This window comes from Cupressus sempervirens, chromosome 9 (genome assembly GCF_028749045.1).
Source record: "Cupressus sempervirens isolate cs-2001-9-10 chromosome 9, ASM2874904v1, whole genome shotgun sequence".
Classification (NCBI taxonomy): domain Eukaryota; kingdom Viridiplantae; phylum Streptophyta; class Pinopsida; order Cupressales; family Cupressaceae; genus Cupressus; species Cupressus sempervirens.
Window position 1 is genome coordinate 433,854,438 of NC_143126.1, and position 19,016 is coordinate 433,873,453.

Below are 19,016 nucleotides of genomic sequence, written 5' to 3' on the forward strand. Positions count from 1 at the left end.
TGATACCTTGTACACTAAGGTGGAGAAAATTGTTCTACATCGTTGGAACAAGATGACTACACCTTTGCACCTCTTGGCATATGCACTTTCTCCTAGATATTATAGCAGTGAGATACTTGCGATTCCTGGTAGAGTGGCACCATATAGAGATCCTGAAGTTGCTGCTGGGTATAAGAGGGCACTTAACAGGCTCTTTAGTGATCCTGATGTGGCATCAAATGTTAGGAGAGAGTTTGTTGATTTTGTCTCAAGCAAAAATGCAGAGCCTGATGCAATCAATGACCAAAGTAAATTGGATGCCATTGGATGGTGGTACTTACATGGGGAAAGTTACCTGTACCTCCAACCTCTTGCCATTAAGATCTTGTCACAAGTATGTATTTAAGTTTTTTTTCCTTTTCTTATGGCTACTTAGCTTGTCGAATTAGCACTCTTAAATTCCTATTGTATTGTAAAATTACTTAGCTAATTTTTTAAAATTTGTTGGTTGTCTCTCTAGGTTGCAAGCTCTTCTGCTGCTGAGCGGAATTGGAGTACATACTCCTTTATCCACTCAGTGAAGCGTAACCGGTTGGGTTCAAAGAAAGCAGAGGACTTGGTATTTATTCACAACAACTGGCGCCTCTTATCACGCAAGGATCCAGGATATAAGAAGGGACCAGAGAAGTTGTGGGATGTACTACCTGAGACTTCTAACTTGGATATGACTGTCCAAGATATATCTAGAATTGCCTTGCTAGATGTTGAGGAGGACGAGGAGGAGGATGTGGCTGCATCTGGGGCTAGTGGAACCGGTTTGGGTTCCAATGATGTGGAAAATGTCAATGATATAGATGAGGATGAAGCCATTGATCCCTCATATTTTGATGACCCATTTGACCCTTGAAGGGCATTTGCATCTTTGATAAACTATGTTTAAACATTTGTCATTGACTCATTGAGTCATTTATGATTTATCACTATGTTTCACAGTTTCAAACTTTATTAAGTCATAATTTATTATCTATCAATCTGATGAAGTAGTCTATGTTTTGAAATTCCATTTTGCATTTTAGTAATTCAATGTATGATTTTATTTACAACATTAGCATAGATTAATGAGTGAGTATTTAATGTTTATCTTTGACATTTGGCATTGATCAATAATCAAGTAACATTGATATATTCATACTATGGAATGACTTAGTTTTACTTTTACAACTATATGAGTTTATATTTTTTTTGCATATATATATATATATATATATACACTAACGAACCCACCCACGAACCCAAATGGGGAAAAAAAAATTGCCCGAACCCACGAACCGAACCCCGAACCCGAACCCGTCCCCGAACCCGAATCGGCAACTTAGAGTTATCTAGATTAGAAGATTCAAAATAATTACTGGTAGAAAGCACAAAGGACTATACCAATGATTTTATTTTCTGTAGGATCAATTCATTCACAGAGGTACTGTGAAATATTTTGCAGCTTATATTCACACTGTGCAAGAAAAGCAATGGAAGGCAACCAATTTAACAGAGACTCAACCAAAGTACCTTCTGAGGTATGATGTTGCTTCTTCTACCTCTACGGCTAATGAGGCTACTCAATGCTGTTTTCTGAGAATTATTTTCAAATGTTCCAGTTTCCTCCTCAATTCTCATTTGCCAGGTACAGGGTAATGGGAAAGACAATTTAGGGCTCGAACTATGTAATTTAGGGCTAGAACTATGCACACAAGATAACTCTGATATCTCATTACAGGCTGATTAAAGCTACATTTGCATAGAGAGTATACAAATTACTACAAAACTTCCATTTTCTGCTTAGACTCAGATACCAGTCCTTTTACCTCAAAATGTAAATGTTATGGCCTAAAGTGATATAATCCATGCGGTGCACTTTTTCATCAATTTAATCACAGGTAAGCACTCTATAATTTTGTACAAACATCTTAATAACTATTGGGAGGTTATTCTCAAGTTTCTACTTGATTACTTCAACAAAAATATAGTCATATACTGAAACTTCATGTTTTAAGTATAGATGGAAGTCTGCTATATGGGTAACTTATCTAGATATAAAATAAATAGATATCAATATTCTGTTTGGTATAAAGGACTCAAAACATTTAGTCCTGAATTCTAGTTCAGTATTGCAGGTGCAAATGAACAACTCAATGTTTCATACGAAAACTGACTTGACTAAATCATTTGGCAATTATCAGTAAACTAACCAGTTTATGTACTCTTTGCATGTTTCCAGACAGTGCACAACTTCTTGGACTCTGAAGAATCTACTGGGTGGTACGGGACTTCCATGTACAAGATTATGTATCTGAGAAAACCAAAAAACTCATGTTTTGCCTATTTTGGAAATATTGCAGCAAGCAAGGAAAGCACAAATGCCACAGAAAACTTGTAATCTACAATGGCAATCTTTCCATAACTGTGGTGAATGTAAATTGTCTTTCTGGTGGAAGCAGTGAAAAAATGACAAGTTGTCCGCAACAACTGATGTTCCACTTCTCAATTTTTATCTCCTTTGACAAGTTTTAATTATCCCCTCAGCTTCCTTTTCGTATGGATGTGTCGTCAATTCTTAGTGGCTTATATGCATTGTATGGAGGTCTACTTGGAAGATTTTAAGTAAAATCTTGAGCTTTTGTAACTGTCTTTACAGCAGAGGCTAAGGAAGTGATCTGAGAGTTGTTAGAGGCTTTTTAGGGCTTACAGAGGTCTTCATTTACCGTTCAGAAAGCTTAAGAGCTAGGACCTCAATTTAATGCCATTTGGAAGTACCGAGTGGAAGAGCCCACAGTTTCAGCTGGAGTTTCTACAGTTTACATAAAAGAGGGTTCTCCAGGGTAACTTGTCTTCTTTTATGGTGTTTCCTCTCTTATATGTTGCATTTCCTTGTTCATTCAAGGCCCACCGGAATTCTTTTTTTTGCAATCCTACACTATGACTTTAATATAATGTTAGCAAACAAACGTGGGGAATATCCTCCCTGTTTATGGATTAGCAATATTGTCACTTCCCTTTTGCCATTCTGAAAAAAGCTACGCTGATTTGGACAAAGAATTGCCTTTAGTCCTTTTAGTTTATACTCAGAATTATCAATAGATTGTTTCTTTGTTTAAGGAAGCATGTTAACAGGGAGATGGATTGAAAGATTGAAGCAGCCAAGCTATTCAAACAGAAACAAAATAAAGTCTGTTCACTGTAGACAACAACTAAACAATTTCAATTCAACCCAGATATGCGCATTAATTATCAAGGCAAACTGTATTGTTTTCACAATGTTAAAGAATAATTTGTTCAGAGAAACTATGCCATAATCCGCTCTAACATTTATTAACATGAGTGCTGATAAACGAATCCTCTGGTAAAGACCACTGTCACAGTGATGTGTCTTTAGCACTGCTATGACCAGTACGGAAAAGATGGCTCCATAATCTCCTTCAATCTTCTCCAGTTTTCTTCATTCTACTATTCTACACTGCTTCCAACTCCAAGTTGCAACCCAGGTGCAATGTTTACTGATCCTGATGAATATGTCTATTTACTTGTTTACTGCTTACTAGCATCACCAAATCATGTCTTCCTCCTGTGTTACACTTCAAATATACTAGCATCCATTCTTCAGTTGTCATATTCTCTCCTGTTTTCCACCTGTGATGACGTTATATAGACTACTGACCGTAAATCATTGACTAAATTCCATTTCCCCTTGACATAGATTGTCAAAATCATAAGCTTGCAACTTGCTCACCCATTTTTGTTGTCTTTCACTCAAATCCTTCTGATTTTGAAAATATTGGAGCCTATTATGATTAGTTTTTATTGTGTATTTTCCTCCCACAAGATAAGGTCTGAACTTAACTAATGCATGCATTATTGCCAACATTTCTTTATCATAAACTAAGTAACTCCTTTCTGCTCCTCTCAACTTCCTACTTTCATAGGCAAAAGGATGTTTATTCAACATTAGGACAGCACCCATTCCTTTGCCAGATGCATTACACTCAGGCTCGAAAGATTTACAAAAATCAGGAATTGCCAATATAGGACATGTGCTCATTAACTACTTAAACCGATCAAAACATTGTGCTATTTCAAGCCATGCAAAGGCCTCCTTTTTGGTCAAATCAGTCAATGGGGCAGAAACCTCTGAGAATCTTTTTCAAACCTCCTATAGAATCCACATAGTCCAGAACACAACCTTAAGTTGTGACAAGTTTGTAGGAGGCCAATCAATGATTGCCTTAATTTCTTCGGGGTCAACACTTACTCCTTTAGAACTGATTATATGGCCGAGATATAACAATTCTGTCAGCACAAATTCACATTTTGATTCTTTAGCATACAAAGACTCCCTCTCAAGAATACTAAGCATTTCCTCCAAATGTTTCAAATACTCATCCCTACTATATATCAAAATGTCACCAAAACATATTAGAACAAACTTATGTAGTCACTTATCAAATACCCTCTTCATACATGACTGGAAAGTAGCTGAAGCATTAGTCAACCCAAATGGCATTAGAAAAACACATAATGACCAAAATGGCATCTAAAAGCAGTCTTCTCAACATCCTTCTCTCAAACTCTAATACGATGGTAGCCCAATATCAAATCAATCTTCACTAAGTAGCAAACACTATGCAGCTCATCGATCAATTCATCAATGCAAGGTATTGGATACTTGTTTTTAATTGTTTTCCTATTTAATGCACTGATATCAATGCACATCCACATTTTCCCATCTTTTTTAATTACCAAGACTACTGAAAAGGCAAAAGGAATCTTACTTGGCATTATATGTCCCATTTATAACAACACTTCAATTGTCTTTTCAATTTCATCTTTTTCTTTTTTGGAGTACCTATAAGGAGCAATTATGATTGGTTTAGCAGCCTCCTTAAATTCTATTATGTTCTCAATACTTCTACCGGGTGGAGCTCCATGTGGAATATCATTAAACACCTTTGTCTACTTGTTCAATAACACCTCAATGTCAAGATGATAACTTCTCCTTTTTTGTCCTAAATTAGTAGGAATGATAATGCATTCAGCTGTCCACTCCACTTCATCATGCCATATCAAGCTTTCCATTCTTTTAAAGCATCCCATCGATAGTTTCATGACTCTCTGCGAGTCAAACAGGTATCCAAGGTCGGCGAGACGGGTCAGCCCTGCTAGTTTCAATATATGATAGCAAAAGGGTAAAGCCAAGGGTAAATCTTCATAAAAATTTCAAGGGTTTTGTTAATTTGCCGAATCATGACCAAGTTCAAGCCGGTTCGTGAGTTGAGTTACCCTTGCTGAGTCAAAGTCGGGTTCGAGTCTGGGAACTTGGATACCATCTTTGGACCACCATTGGTCATGCCTCTAAGGAGAATTTTCTCCCATCAACCTCATATTTCATTTCCATAATTTGTGAGTTCGTCTTGAACTCGCCTAGTGAGCATAACCAATGAATCCCCAAGTATTGCATCTATGTCACCAATGCTAACCACATAGAAGTCATCTCTCATCCAACTGAATGCATAAATCTGGTATCTTCCTGGTACAAGTAAGAGTAAAACCATCAGCAACCATAACTCTAAAACCGTCACATTCTTTCATCCTCAATCCCCTTTTTGCCACAACACCTTCATCAATAAAATCATATGTTGCACCTATCTTAATAAGAATGACTATGCGCTACCCACATAAGACACCTCTAACTTTGAACGATCTTGTTTCTACAAGCTGGTTAATTGTGTCATGACACATTTTCCTTGTTCCCTTTCCGACTCTTCTGATGGAGTATCCTCCTCACTAGTGCTTGATATAGTTTTCTATCCAGAATTTTCAGAACTTTATTCACAGGTCATAAAGTACTCGACTTGTTTAGCTTTAGCCTTGATAGCACACTTATGAGTTGGGTCCCAAGGTTCTATAAACTGGAAGCATTATTTCTTCTTTCCGAGATAATTAAGTTGATTATCATCAAGCTTGGGCTACAAATTCTTATTCTAATCTGAATCTATATGTGGATTTTTTTGTCCTTTTCTAATTTGTGGTGAAAGATCCTTGACTGAAATTTGCTCCTTGAAGTAGAAGCTTCCATTTCCCTTTCTATTGCCTCCTACAAATTTGATGGGCTGAAAACTTTAACCCACCACCTTAAAGGTTCCATCAAGCCATCCACAAAGAGAACTACTCATCTCTCTTTGATATGTCAGTTGCAGACACTCAAAGTTTCTCAAAATCTGCAATGAAAGATTCCACTGAACCAACTCCTTGAAATCCAACTTTGAGTCCTTATAAAAACAGTCTATAGCTTCTTGGTAAACTCTGCATAGGAAAACATTTGATCATTGCTCAAAGTAATCAGCCCATGACACCACCACTCATGAGCGCTACCTTCCAAATGCAAGGTTGTGTATTTTATAGCTTCATCTTCAGACATAGGCTTGAACAAAAAAGAGTTATCTAGTTTTTAAAGCCAAGACATTGTTGCAACCTTCCCTGAACCATCAAAATATAGTATAGTGACTTTGCCAACTTTCCTTTGCAATTCTTGGTTCTGAATTCTCCCACCACCTCCTCTACATGGAATCTTATCTCTAAATGCTAAAGAATCTACAAAAGGCATTTCCTGCTAAAATTCATCACCTAAACCTTGCCAATCAGTCTAAACTTGTCTACGAAACTCTTGTTTCAGTTGGTTCATCTTCAGTTAGTAAATTGTTTGCTTGAGTAAATGTGGGATTAAGAGTCTAGAATTCACTATAAAACCCAAAACCCAAAGCTCTAGGCAGCTCATTCCCATTAATGGTTGATCCTTGTCCATGATTTCCATTTTAAACATTATGTCCAGCATTAATCTGACTGTCATTTTGTTGCACCAAATAAGTAATCATTTGAGCCATTTTCTGGTGGGACAGTGTCATCATGTGTAACATTTCTCTTTGTGCCCTGACCAACTCCCCTAATGTATTCTCAATGCCACTAGTGTTATGTGCATCTTTGTCTCGCATTTTTCATTTAGGATTTTTAGTTGGTCCAACCTTCAATTGCCAGTCTAAATCAGGATTTTGATCTATTCCTTTGAAAGGTAGTAGTGATGAGTAGATAGACACATCCTCAAGCCAACAGGCTGCAAGAAACCAATCTGAGCTCTGATACAATTGAAAGAAGCTAACCCCAATTTGGACAAAAAATTCCTTTCCATGGTTCAGTCAACTCCGTTTTTGGACAGTTTGCTGTTATTAGTCATTTATACTTTATTCTCAGAATTATCAAAAGATTGTTCCTTTATTTAAGAAAGCATGCTAATAGGGAGTTGCACTGAAAGATTACAGTAGCCAAGTTATTTGAACAGAAACAAATTAAGTTTGTTCATTGTAGACAAACAAAACATTTTCAATTCGACCTAGATATAAGCATTAAGTATCAAGGCAGACTGTATTGTATTCACAATGTTTTAAGAATATTTCTTTTAAGAGAAAATATATCATAATCTACTCTAACCTTTTTAACATAAGTGCTGATTAATGAATTATCTGGTAATTCAGCACTGCTATGACCAGTATGGAAAAGATGGCTCCGTAATCTCCTTTGACCTTCTCCAGTTCCCTTCATTCTACCATTCTATATCCACCATTTCCAAGTTGCAAGCTGGCTGCGATGAATACTGGTCCTGATAAATATGTTTGTCCACTTGTTTGCTAACAACTCACTACTGTCACCAAATCCTGTCTTCCTCCTCCCGTGTTACACTCCAAAACGCTCACACCTACTCTTCAGTTATTGTCATATTCTCTCCTATTTTCCACATAAAATGGCATTATATGGACTACTAAATATAAATCATTGATCTAAGATAGGTTTTTTAAGGATAACTCTATTTCCAAGTTTTCTTCCACCCACAACTATGTTTTGTCAAGGTGACTCAATTTTTGACATCACATGCAATACCTTTTTGGCATTATTTAGATATTTGCTCTGCTTAATAGTGGTCCACACCATATTCAAGATTGTATACCATTTTCCCAGTCGAGACCACTTCAAATGTGAATGACAATTTCCTTCCTGAGTCCTTTTCATCTAAATAATGATCTGTTATACTTATTAAATCACTCCCTTTAGAAAATTCTCAGTAACTACATTATCCAACTATATTAGGTTCCTAGTCAGCTTCCTCAAGAACTTGTGAATCTTTCTTTCCTATTTCCACATACAAAAATCACAACATTTTTTCCGTCAAAAATTCGACATCAAATATCTTAGGCATATCTAACTATATCAAAGATAATGTTCTTTTAGGAATCTTGCATTTCTTCAGAAGTTGTTACTACATACCTATAGATTATTCCTATTACTTTGTCTTCTCCCCAGTTTACCTTCTCCAAAGACACCAGCCTCTGAATCCTCTATCCCACACGTAACTCCCTTGTCTTCTTGTCTTCCTTGATTCCCCCACGTAAGACAATATTTCATGTTTTCTTCTTTCAAAATATATTTCTTTTTTGTCTTTATTTTTATAAATATGAACACCAAGAAATATATTTAATATAGTTGTTAAATGCTAGTGGGGTTTGCATTTAATACAAAGCTTCTATTTCCAATTAATGACTTGGCAGGGGACATTACACATTCTGGCAACATCCACCATCGAACTTTGACTACTAAACCTTGCTAGGTTAGACTGATTCACTTGAATCAATATACAAATAATAAAATGGAAAATGTCATTGCCTAGCTTGTCTATAATAGAATATAAGGAAGAAAAAAAAATATAAGCCTAATAATAAAAATTTCTTCCTTTTCTACCTACCTTATATTGCTAAAAATAACTAAGTTACTGTATCCCCCTATTTAACCTTGGATCATGGTTCTCTTGCAAGTTTGATTCTGATTCTATTTGGAATACAACAGGATTTGGGACAAGAATCCAGATTCTTGTCTAGAATCCTATAGGAATCTGAGTGGAATCTAGAAGAATTCATGGGAATTGATGGAGCATCAAGCCGTGTAAGGGCAATCCTGTATCACCCAAAAAAATGTTTTAAAATAGTTTCTAGTTTAATGTGTTTACATTTTTGGATACCCATTTGGGCCAAATAGAGACCCCAACTGTCAAGATTTCCACTATTACTTTTTTGGGTTAGTGGTTTTGTGCACCTCAGGATACATGCAAATCTAGAAAATGGGTTACTTTGTTATAGAATCATAATTAGGAAGAGTTAGAGGGTGTGAGTTGGAGGCAACTATGTAATTAAAATTTCAAGCGCTCCAAAAAAAGAATCAGGTCATAAGATTTCACGGTTTGAAAGTTATTGCAGTTTTAAGTTGCTCAGAGACCTCCTAGAAATGCTTTGGAGTCTAGTTTGAGGAACTAAACGGCCTCGTACAACCCCGAAAAATGGAGGACAATCGTACACAACCCATGCTATAGACTACTTTTTTTTGGAAGCTTCTATTTTTGCACTATCTTCTAATTGAATTCTAGAACCTACTATTTTGGCGTCGGCCGCCAAATGGAAAATGTAAATTATTTTCCTAACCCTAAACCAAAGTCGGCCTACTCAAGGCCCATTCTTGAGGTGTAAAGGCAGTTTTCTAGTGGATTTTGGGAGAAGGTACTGTGAGAAGAGCTTTTCTCTAGAATCTGATAATATTGTAGCCCATTGGGCATGTAGTTGGGTCTTCTTTTTCTGTAATGGATGTAATAGCTTCTTATTTCAGATAATATAAGTCTCCTTTCCTGTTGTGTTCATTTTTTCTCAAGTTGTGCCCTCATCACTAATCCAAGGTTGTGGGTGCTCAAAAACAAGCCCCACATGCCTATTTTTTAATTTTTTAAACCTAACAAGCATCAAAGCCCTAATTTCATCCAATAAAGCATACATTTGATCATTGGATGATTGTTAATTCATCTCTCAAGCATTTCTCAACATTTTTGCTTTATTCTATAGTTGTAGCATTTTTCTTCTAAGGCGAATACTACGAAGGACTAGACCCCACATGAGAGACTTAGGAATCATTAGGGAAGGTAGATATAATAGTCGAAGGTAAGTGAATCCTCATTTTTATTAACAATTTTAATGATTTTTTCAAGATCTTATAAAAAAATCAATTTTGTTTTTACAATTTTATTAGAAGTTTAAAATACTTGTATGCATAGTAAAGGATTATTATGCCGATTTTCTTTTCAATTATCATTTTGCAATAATGTGTCGAGTTTTCTTTACCATTTTAGGTTCATTATTCAGATTCAAATAAAATGGCTAGAAGTGTAAGCGGAAGCTTTAGTTTAGTTGTCGAGGAGAACCTAGTTAACATTGATGTAGATTCATCACTTAGGCATAACACAACAATGATTAGGGTAGTGCCTAATGTTGGGAATTATATTTGGCAGTGTAACCATTGCAAAATAGAGTATTTGAGCTCATATTATTGAGTGACCCCTCACTTTCCTAACACTAGAAAGGAATCAAACCTTGTAAGGGGAAATATGGGAATGAGCTGCCAACTCATTTAATCCTGCAACATGCTAGAGAACAAGACAAACCTAATAGGAGAACCACCAAAGGAAAGAAAGTGCCTACACCATCCCCTGCCCAAATAGGCTTGAGGAGACCTCCTAGTGGTTTCGTACAATTTGTTGGCCCACATTCCTTCTTTCCAACACCACCACCCTCAGAACCACAAAATAGATGCCTATTGGATGTGGCATTCAAATGAGGGATGTTGCTGATCAAAGTATTTCTTGTTGCTTACATGCGATGGGATTCCATTCAACCTTGTTAGATCACCTTATTGGTGGGAGATAGTGACTATCTTTCGCAAGACACCTAATTACATCAATCTTGGGTATGAAAAGGTGCAAATGACCTTATCCTCAAAGGAGAAAGCCTCGATAGAAAATCAATTCAGAGTGATCAAGGATACATGGGTCGAAACAGATCTATCCATCATTTCTGATGGATGGAGAGATTGCAGAATAGGCGTTTGATCATTGTTATATGACTAGTGTCCTCCAAGAGAGGGGGGGGGGGGGGGGGGTGGTTGTTCTTGGAAGTTGTTGGTTCCTAAAACTGTAGATTAGAAATCCAAGAGCTTGCCAACTCTCCCACAGGATTTTGCAATCAATTCTAGCTAATGAACGAGAATCACCTTGATTCCCTTGCACTTTAGGCTTTGCTACACCTAGGCGGGTAGACCTTCCCCTTGAACATTGACTGCCCGGTTCAAGGCTTTTCTATAGTGAATTTAAGCTTTGCGAGTTCTTCAGTTGGCAAGGTCCTCAAACTCGATCAAAATGAAACTAAATGTTGACTGTTTCAGTTGAATGTTTTGTATAATGTTTTTAACAATGGATTTGAGGTTTGTAAGAAGGAAGTTACAAATTTTCTAACTTTAAATATAAATCCAATACTTCAATGATAAAAAGACCAAAGTTTTAGCTTATTTGGACAACAAAGTCAACTACAATGAAGATTATAACATACAACTTTATAATGTTCTATGCACAAAAACTATCAACAATTTAATAATCTAGATGTGACAGATCAAATATATATACACAATTCTAAACTAGTCCAAATTGAGCTTTAACTCCTTAGGTCGAGGAGATAGATTGGACACAAATTCATAAACAATTAAATATTTCACAATATCTGTGATGATCGAGTTCAAAATGACATAGAGGACCTCATCCACTTTAATGGCATAAATTGTTTACAAAAATTTTAAGATGATTATAAAGGATGAATCAACTACACTTTAAATCTCTATGCCTTCAATAAAAATAAATAAAGGACATTTTATTTTATTATTAAAACAAAATATTTGAATTTATATTACAAAGCAATATTATAAGCACGTTCTCCCTCCGTACAAAATGTTATATGAATGTTGAATACGTTTCTTTTTGGAATGTGACTTCTTTTCAAATATACTCCAGTATATATATAGTTTTTGTCTTTCCAAAGACATATCTTATCTTTTAATAATCACACCCTTTAAATTTATTTAATCCCCTTCAACTATAATCGCACCTCTTCAGAATTAACAAGAGCTCTTTGAGAGCTGGAGTCCCTACCTTTTTGGATCATAGTGGAGGTTATAGTTATTATTGTGTGTTTAGAAAGGAAATTGTCTTGCAATGTTTATGTGTGAGATAAAACTGTGAATGGATTAGTTTTGGACACACGTATGTAGTGTTTTGTATTTTTAGGTGGAGAACTAGTTTAAATAATAATATATAATATTTATATTGAATAATTTGTAAGTGTAAAAAACAATATAATAAAATATACTATTAAATATAGCTATGTAAACTAAATATATAATTTCAATATTTGTAAATAATATAACAAATTATGAGAACTATTAGCTTTTTGAAACTCTTAGATTTTACTTTATAATTAAAGAGCTTATAAATATTTGAAAAGTTTTTAATTCAATTTTTTCCTCTTAAAATAAAATAATTTAATTATTCTATATGATTAAGCTAAATATAGAAAAATCCATTTATGTTCATCTTGTGTCTATATTCTAGTTGCTTATATTCTTGAAATGTCTCTTAACTCTCACCTGATATGCATTATGTTTTCACTAAATAAAAAAGTTGTAGATAAACATCTAAAACTATTTGTATTTCTAATTTATATATAATTGTAAAAGGAATTAGATACATTTAAGTCATAATAGTGTTAATATGTGACCTATAAATCTTCAATATATTAATTATATTATACACATGTTTACAAATTTCAGCATTAAAAAATAAAAAGATCTCTATTAAGAAACCAGGTTTTATACACATTCAAAAACTTCAATTTTATTATTATAATAATATAGATAAAAGATGGTAATAATTTTAAACACTATATATCTATACTATCTACCTCCCCATTGTTAACTTATGGTTCATAATTTATAGAATATCAAGTAATCTTTATTTTTTCTTTTATTTATTAGCAAAATTGAAGGGCATATTGAAACTTCCAGAATTCCCGTCACCATAACAGTCTATATTCTTCTCCCTCAGTCTTGTCAACAATGGCAGATTTGAAGCCACAAAAAAATTATTGATTCAAACAATTGTACAGTGAAAAGAGAGCTCAATGGTATATATCATACGACAAATTTATTAGTTGTTGTTCGTTGTATGTGGTGGCGAGATATATGCTACAGCAATTTGTATGTATCCGTCACACTTTTCTGACAGGAACATTAATTAGGAGCATTTATTACAGTGTTATCTTTTAGATTTTTATTATTGACATATTTCAATTCTGAAAAATAGACTTTATACCCAGGAAAATGGTCTTTGACCAATCAGAAAATTTGTTTTCCATTCTGATAAATGAATTAAAAAATAAACAGTTTCAAAACTTTAGAAATATGATACTTTTTATTCAGAATAAATAAATAGAGGGGGTTCAAACAAAAACATTAGTTCCCTGCCTTATAGATAAGGCAGGGACTAACAAGTGGCCACCTTAATATACGTCACTAATATAATATGTATTCAATATGGTCAATGGTTTTTATAAATGTCATGCTTTCTATTTATATTAGACAATAACACAATTCATATTATATCTACCCCCGATCCTTGAATCATAATCATCGTGTAGGTTCCTTTAACCTCCAAGTGCGCACATCGACAAAGTTTTTCCCACTAATGGAGGACATGATTTTGAGTTGTGTGAGTCACTTATCAAGGTCTTGGATGACATGGCAGATGGCTAAGGATACATATGGTTGCAAGCTCTCTGTTTGCAGCAATCTGTCTTCAACACTTCTAATACCACCATAGCCCTCTTCTACCTTGATAAAAATCATACTCTAGTACGTGATGATGTGAATTTATGCTAAATACTCACCATCGAAGCTTTGTAAAGGATGCCAAATGCTTATTGTTGTCATGTAATGACATTCTTTCATTTGATTTGTTAAACTTGATTCACAACCTTCGAAAACTGAAGATTCCCGATTGTGTTTACGCTAATATACGCTAATATGGATTCAGCATCAGAGAAAATTGCACGGGTACCTACACCCCTGGGACGCATACCCAAGTACTGGGTACTCTGTGGAGAGCATCATAGGCTAAGGACCTTGATTAAGACTTTTCATTTTGGTTTTGGTTTTTTGTTTGCATATCAACTTGTTTATCAAGCTTAAATCAATACATAATCAGTTTGAAATTTTGATATAATACTGATTAACAGTAAACTTTCACTGTTCAAGTTAGAAGTTTATCATTTGCAATGTCATTGTTATACGATTTATGATCTTCTTGGTCATGTTTAAAGTCTGCCTGCTCTGTTATGCATCTAAACATTTAGCATATATTATTGTTACAAACATATTGCAAATCTGAAACTGAAAACAATACATTGCATCTGCAAACTTTATCACTTTTCTTGTTTCGAAAAACCATTGTCATGACTCAAATTTCAGATTTTCTATAAATAATAGTCTTTGAAAAAAAGGCGTGCCCAAGTACCCCTGTCCCCGTGCAAACTAGTTTTGAAACAAAGATGAATGAACATTGATATGTTACATATATGAATATACATACATGCATACCTAAATACATATATAATATATATATGTTGAATATATGTATGTATGTATTTATACCTACGCTACTGGAACCCAGCCAAAAAAAGTTTTGCCAAATCCCAGAATCCAAACACAAATATGAACCAGAACCAAGATCAGCTACTTAGAAAATTAGCATTAGTTCTAGACTCTGAATTCTAAAAGAACTCCATATAAGTGAAAATTTCTTTGTGTAATATAGTTTTTCCAATTTTTCTTGTTTCGAATCAAGGTTTTCACTGATTTCCAGAAAGTAAAATTTTGCTACATTTAAGTGCCGAGGATATAACTACAGGGTTATTCAATGGAACTAAAAGATTTTCTATTCATTTATAATTTGTAGTTCCGAACTAAGGTCTCAATCATTCTCAAAGTAAATTAATTCTTTATGAAAATAACTTTTGAACAATAGTAACTTCTTATCACAATTTTCATTTTGTTTCCTTTTTGTTTAAAGTCCATGAATATGCTCAGGAGTTGCTTCTCTCTCCATATAACCTGAGAAACTGGCTGAGGGATCAAGGCTATCATGGCTACTGGAATTCAAACCAAGTTCAGCAATGACCATCACCATGTGTCTCATACAGCTGAAATAATCAACTAAACCATAATATTGTCTACAGTGATCATATAAAGTTAACAAGTGTTCCCCCAAGAAAATATCGATTCCCCTGTAAGAAGAAATCACAATTGTTCATATGTACAGTCACACTGACAAAGATAAGTTTTTTATATGTACAGTGGCACTGACCATATTATGTTTTTTATCATCAGTATACATCTATGTCCAGTGGCATTGATTCCAACGCTTATGCATAATGATAATTTGTGTTTCACTTTCATCATTTGTGCCTGGTTGGAAATGAGGTATACTTGTCCATCCACAAATCAGGACAGGCTAGCTATGAACAAGTTTTTAGACACCACCTCCTTCATACTGTTTTAAAAAAATATTTATCATTTTTTAATAAAACCAATGCCCTTTTCCCAACAAGTTGTAAGGATTCACAGTTCATTTACAAATCTTATAAACTACAGATAAGGTAGGTCAACAGGAACACTGCAGGATTAAAAGCTTATACATGAATGATTATAATTTATCTAGAAAATCTAAAAACAGATGTCAATGTGAAAAAAATCGTATGAGAAACAAGAATCCATTTACAAAGTCTTAGGGTTGAAACATACTCGTTGACATGTATCCGTGCAGGTTAATAGGCAAATGAATTACTAGCAGCCCACAATACAAATATATGACATGATTACGAACAATTGGTGTTTGGTATATTTGAGCACTAAAAGCAGGCAATAATATTAAAATGCAGAAAGACTGAAAACATTAGCTCAAAATTTTATCAGATGAAAAAAGACCGATGAAATGTGTGACCATGTAGAACTCTGTCTAAACAAATGATAAAACCTACAGTAATACCGATTTTTTATGATATGACAAAGAAAGGTTGATACTCAAGATACAATGTGTGCAAAAATATGCACATCCACTAAAATGTACAAATTTAAAAATTGACCCTCAATATTTGAATTTTATCTACTGAAGTGTAAAATAACACTTCTATTTTCATTACTGAACATGCCAAAGACGATGCAGAAGGCCGAACCAGGGATGATTAATGACAAATAATGAGTTCAAGATAGAAACCTAATGAAATTCACCGTCATCTTTGACTTCTCCATCCTCCTGTTCCATTGTTCCATTCCCTCGTGATTCTTCTCGATCATGCCTGTGTCGTTTATGCTTGTGCCCACCATGAGATCCAGATTCATATTCATGCTGTTTAACATATAAACAAGAGAGAAATGGAATGAGTAGATCATACCACGCTAAAGGGTGGCTTTCACCAATTCAATGATCCTGTGTCCATGAAAGTAAGTGACTACCTTCCGAGAATTTCTTTTCCGATGCTTGTGTGATTTTTTTGAATTCTCCCTGTCATCTTTATCAGAATTTGAAACATCATTATTCCTATCGTGATGCTTTTTATGTTTTTTGTCTTTTTCATTTTCCAGGGCCTTCAATTGATCACCATACTGTTCAAAGCTGTCCCTACCAGCAGCATTATCATAAAGAGAATCTTGACCCCTTCTGGAACATTCTTTCTTCTCTCGACCACGTTCTTTATCTCTATCTTTCTTGCTCTTCCTTTTCTTTCTTTCTTTATCCTTTTTTCTCTGGGACAAGAAGAGGATTTGAAGTTCAAGAAATATGCCACATACGACACTGATAGCAATAAAGTAAAAATGTTAAGAAAACCCACAACTCAGTTATCAGGCTATGAAATTATCAACTGCCTCTAGAAAGCTTATTGCTTATGATTTTCTGGGCAACCTATAAAATGTTTTTCAGGAAAGCCTTAGCTCAGAATTTTCACATTTCCCCATGGCCTACGTATAATGTTGAGATTTAATTTAAGAAACATGATTAAATTATTACTAACATTTAAAATTTGAACAATATGAAAAGAAGAGTTGTTGAGGAGCATCTGTTTTCAATTTAACTGCCTAGTCACAGCAGTACTCAGACTATGGCTTCAGATGTTTGTAGCCCAGGATTTTGATGCTTTCTTCAACATTATACTTAAGGCAATAAAGTGATTGTCCTGCCAATATAAGTAGGATAGGATGTAGGTGCCATTGATGGTTGAAGGTTGGTTTAATCAAATTTACCATGTATATGGTGTGAGAAACAATTTTGGGCCTCAAGTATCTTATGCTTTATTTTCCATTTCTGGGTGGACCATGAATGACACATATTGATCATATCTGAGAAAAAATAGAGGCAGAAACAGAGAGAAGGATGGACGAGGAGGAATAGTGCAAAGAGAGGGTGAGAAAATCCTCTAAATAATAAGCACAATTATGGTTGATGACTTCAATATTTGGAACATTGACATTGTGCATAGAAAATTCAAAATACAGTGAACGAATAATTGTTCTAACGATATAGGCATTTTCATCAAAATGAATCTTCCAACTGCACATTATTTCTATATCTACATTAAAATATGCCATATACCACTGCTAAACAATTGCATCATAACTATATTTATCCACTATTGAATTTCACCGGACATGTAATATTTCAAATGACAAGCTGAAAATTGACTATATTCAATTGGACTGCCATGCCCATAAAGCATCGTTGAAGGTTTAAAACATGGCACTCAAAAATTTCATTTCATTCTTACCTGAGTATGACTAAAAAAAATTGACTTACAGATAATAAGTGGTTAAAAATTCCCAGAAAACATTATATGCCTTATATCATGCAATCTCAAAGGAAATTCTTTTCTAAACCTACTTGTCAGGGGATTCCGTATCCCATATCTCATTAATTATATATCAGCATGAATGCCAAATAAATCCTAAAAGATGTTTGGTGAAATTTCTCAATAGAATAGGTAAACTCTTAAATGAAAACTTGAGTAAAATTTCAAACCGTTAAGTTTTCATATTTGAAGAAATTGAGTAAAATGGTTTTGGCAAAAACATATGTACATTGTTCACCAACATCTCAGATCATCCTCTGTGATACATCTTTAGGGTGTAAAACTATATATAAAGATTGCTGATAAAGCTCTCTTTCTTAATTTTTCCCATTGTGTGTGTGTGTGTGTGTGTGTGTGTGTGAGAGAGAGAGAGAGACATGTATGTGTATGTGTGTGTGTGTGTGTGTGTATGTGCATTTATATGTATGTGTGTGAGTAAAAGGTAAAATCATAAAGAAATCAAGTAGAAAGGTTTTGGCAAAAACATATGTATACTGTTCACCAACATCTCAGATCATCCTCTGTAATACATCTTTAGGGTGTAAACCAAAATATGAGGATTGTTGATAAAGCTCTCTTTCATTATTTTTCCTTTTATATATGTGTTTGAGTAGGTGTAGGTTTGTGTGTGTGTGTGCGCGCACATAAATGGTTGTATGTGTGTACATATACATAAATACATATATGAAGGTTATAGGGAGGCGCGTCTCCTACGCACTAGGAGGTGTCTTGGACAATAGGACATTGCTACTGCACGGGGGACAAGGTTGACGTCCACAAGACAGCCTACTGTGGTCTTTGGGCATCTCAGCACATCTTCGCAAAAGACAAACCAAAATAATATTAAACACCTGTACGGGATATATAAAGACAAAACACACAACAAAAAGTTAGGAAAAATAGTGGAAAAGATAACAACAGAACGATAAAAGAAGAAAAACAACAGGGAGATAGCACACGATAAAAGAATAAAAGAATAGCACAAAGGATCAAGAATAACTTAGGGACAGTACAGAAAGCAGGAAGGTAGGTTTTAATGTTTGTTGTTAAAGTATTGATGCTTAATGAAGTGTTTTGATGCCCTTATAAAATTAAACTGTGTTTCAGACTTTCGTGTTTCGATGCCCT

At 34.6% G+C, this 19,016-nt stretch overlaps 2 protein-coding genes across 14 annotated transcripts in view; one reads left to right on the forward strand and one right to left on the reverse strand.

Annotated features, from left to right (window-relative positions):
* LOC149539149 (pre-mRNA-processing protein 40A-like) overlaps positions 1 to 19,016 on the reverse strand; it is a 249,680-nt gene that overhangs the window by 16,964 nt on the left and 213,700 nt on the right. For 7 of the 13 annotated variants that reach the window (XM_089800486.1, XM_089800480.1, XM_089800481.1 and 4 more), the window contains exons 28-29: positions 16,501 to 16,791; positions 16,262 to 16,393 (exon numbers count right to left, since the gene is read on the reverse strand). In XM_089800486.1, coding sequence (XP_089656612.1) covers positions 16,262 to 16,393; positions 16,501 to 16,791 — 423 coding nt within the window. The remainder of the gene's footprint in view (positions 1 to 16,261; positions 16,394 to 16,500; positions 16,792 to 19,016) is intronic. The other 6 variants (XM_089800477.1, XM_089800476.1, XM_089800479.1 and 3 more) reach the window with 1 other exon arrangement.
* Positions 41 to 1,010, forward strand: LOC149539151 (uncharacterized). The gene is made up of 2 exons (XM_089800472.1): positions 41 to 373; positions 500 to 1,010. The coding sequence occupies exons 1-2, from the start codon at positions 53 to 55 to the stop codon at positions 884 to 886; spliced, it is 708 nt and encodes a 235-aa protein (XP_089656598.1). The 5' UTR covers positions 41 to 52; the 3' UTR covers positions 887 to 1,010.

Excerpts from the sequence above, each read along its gene's own strand:
- LOC149539151 (XM_089800472.1), top strand. The coding sequence starts at position 53 with ATGACTACACCTTTGCACCTCTTGGCATATGCACTTTCTCCTAGATAT. Across the intron at positions 374-499 it reads CCATTAAGATCTTGTCACAA|GTTGCAAGCTCTTCTGCTGC; the intron begins GTATGTATTTAA and ends TTGTCTCTCTAG.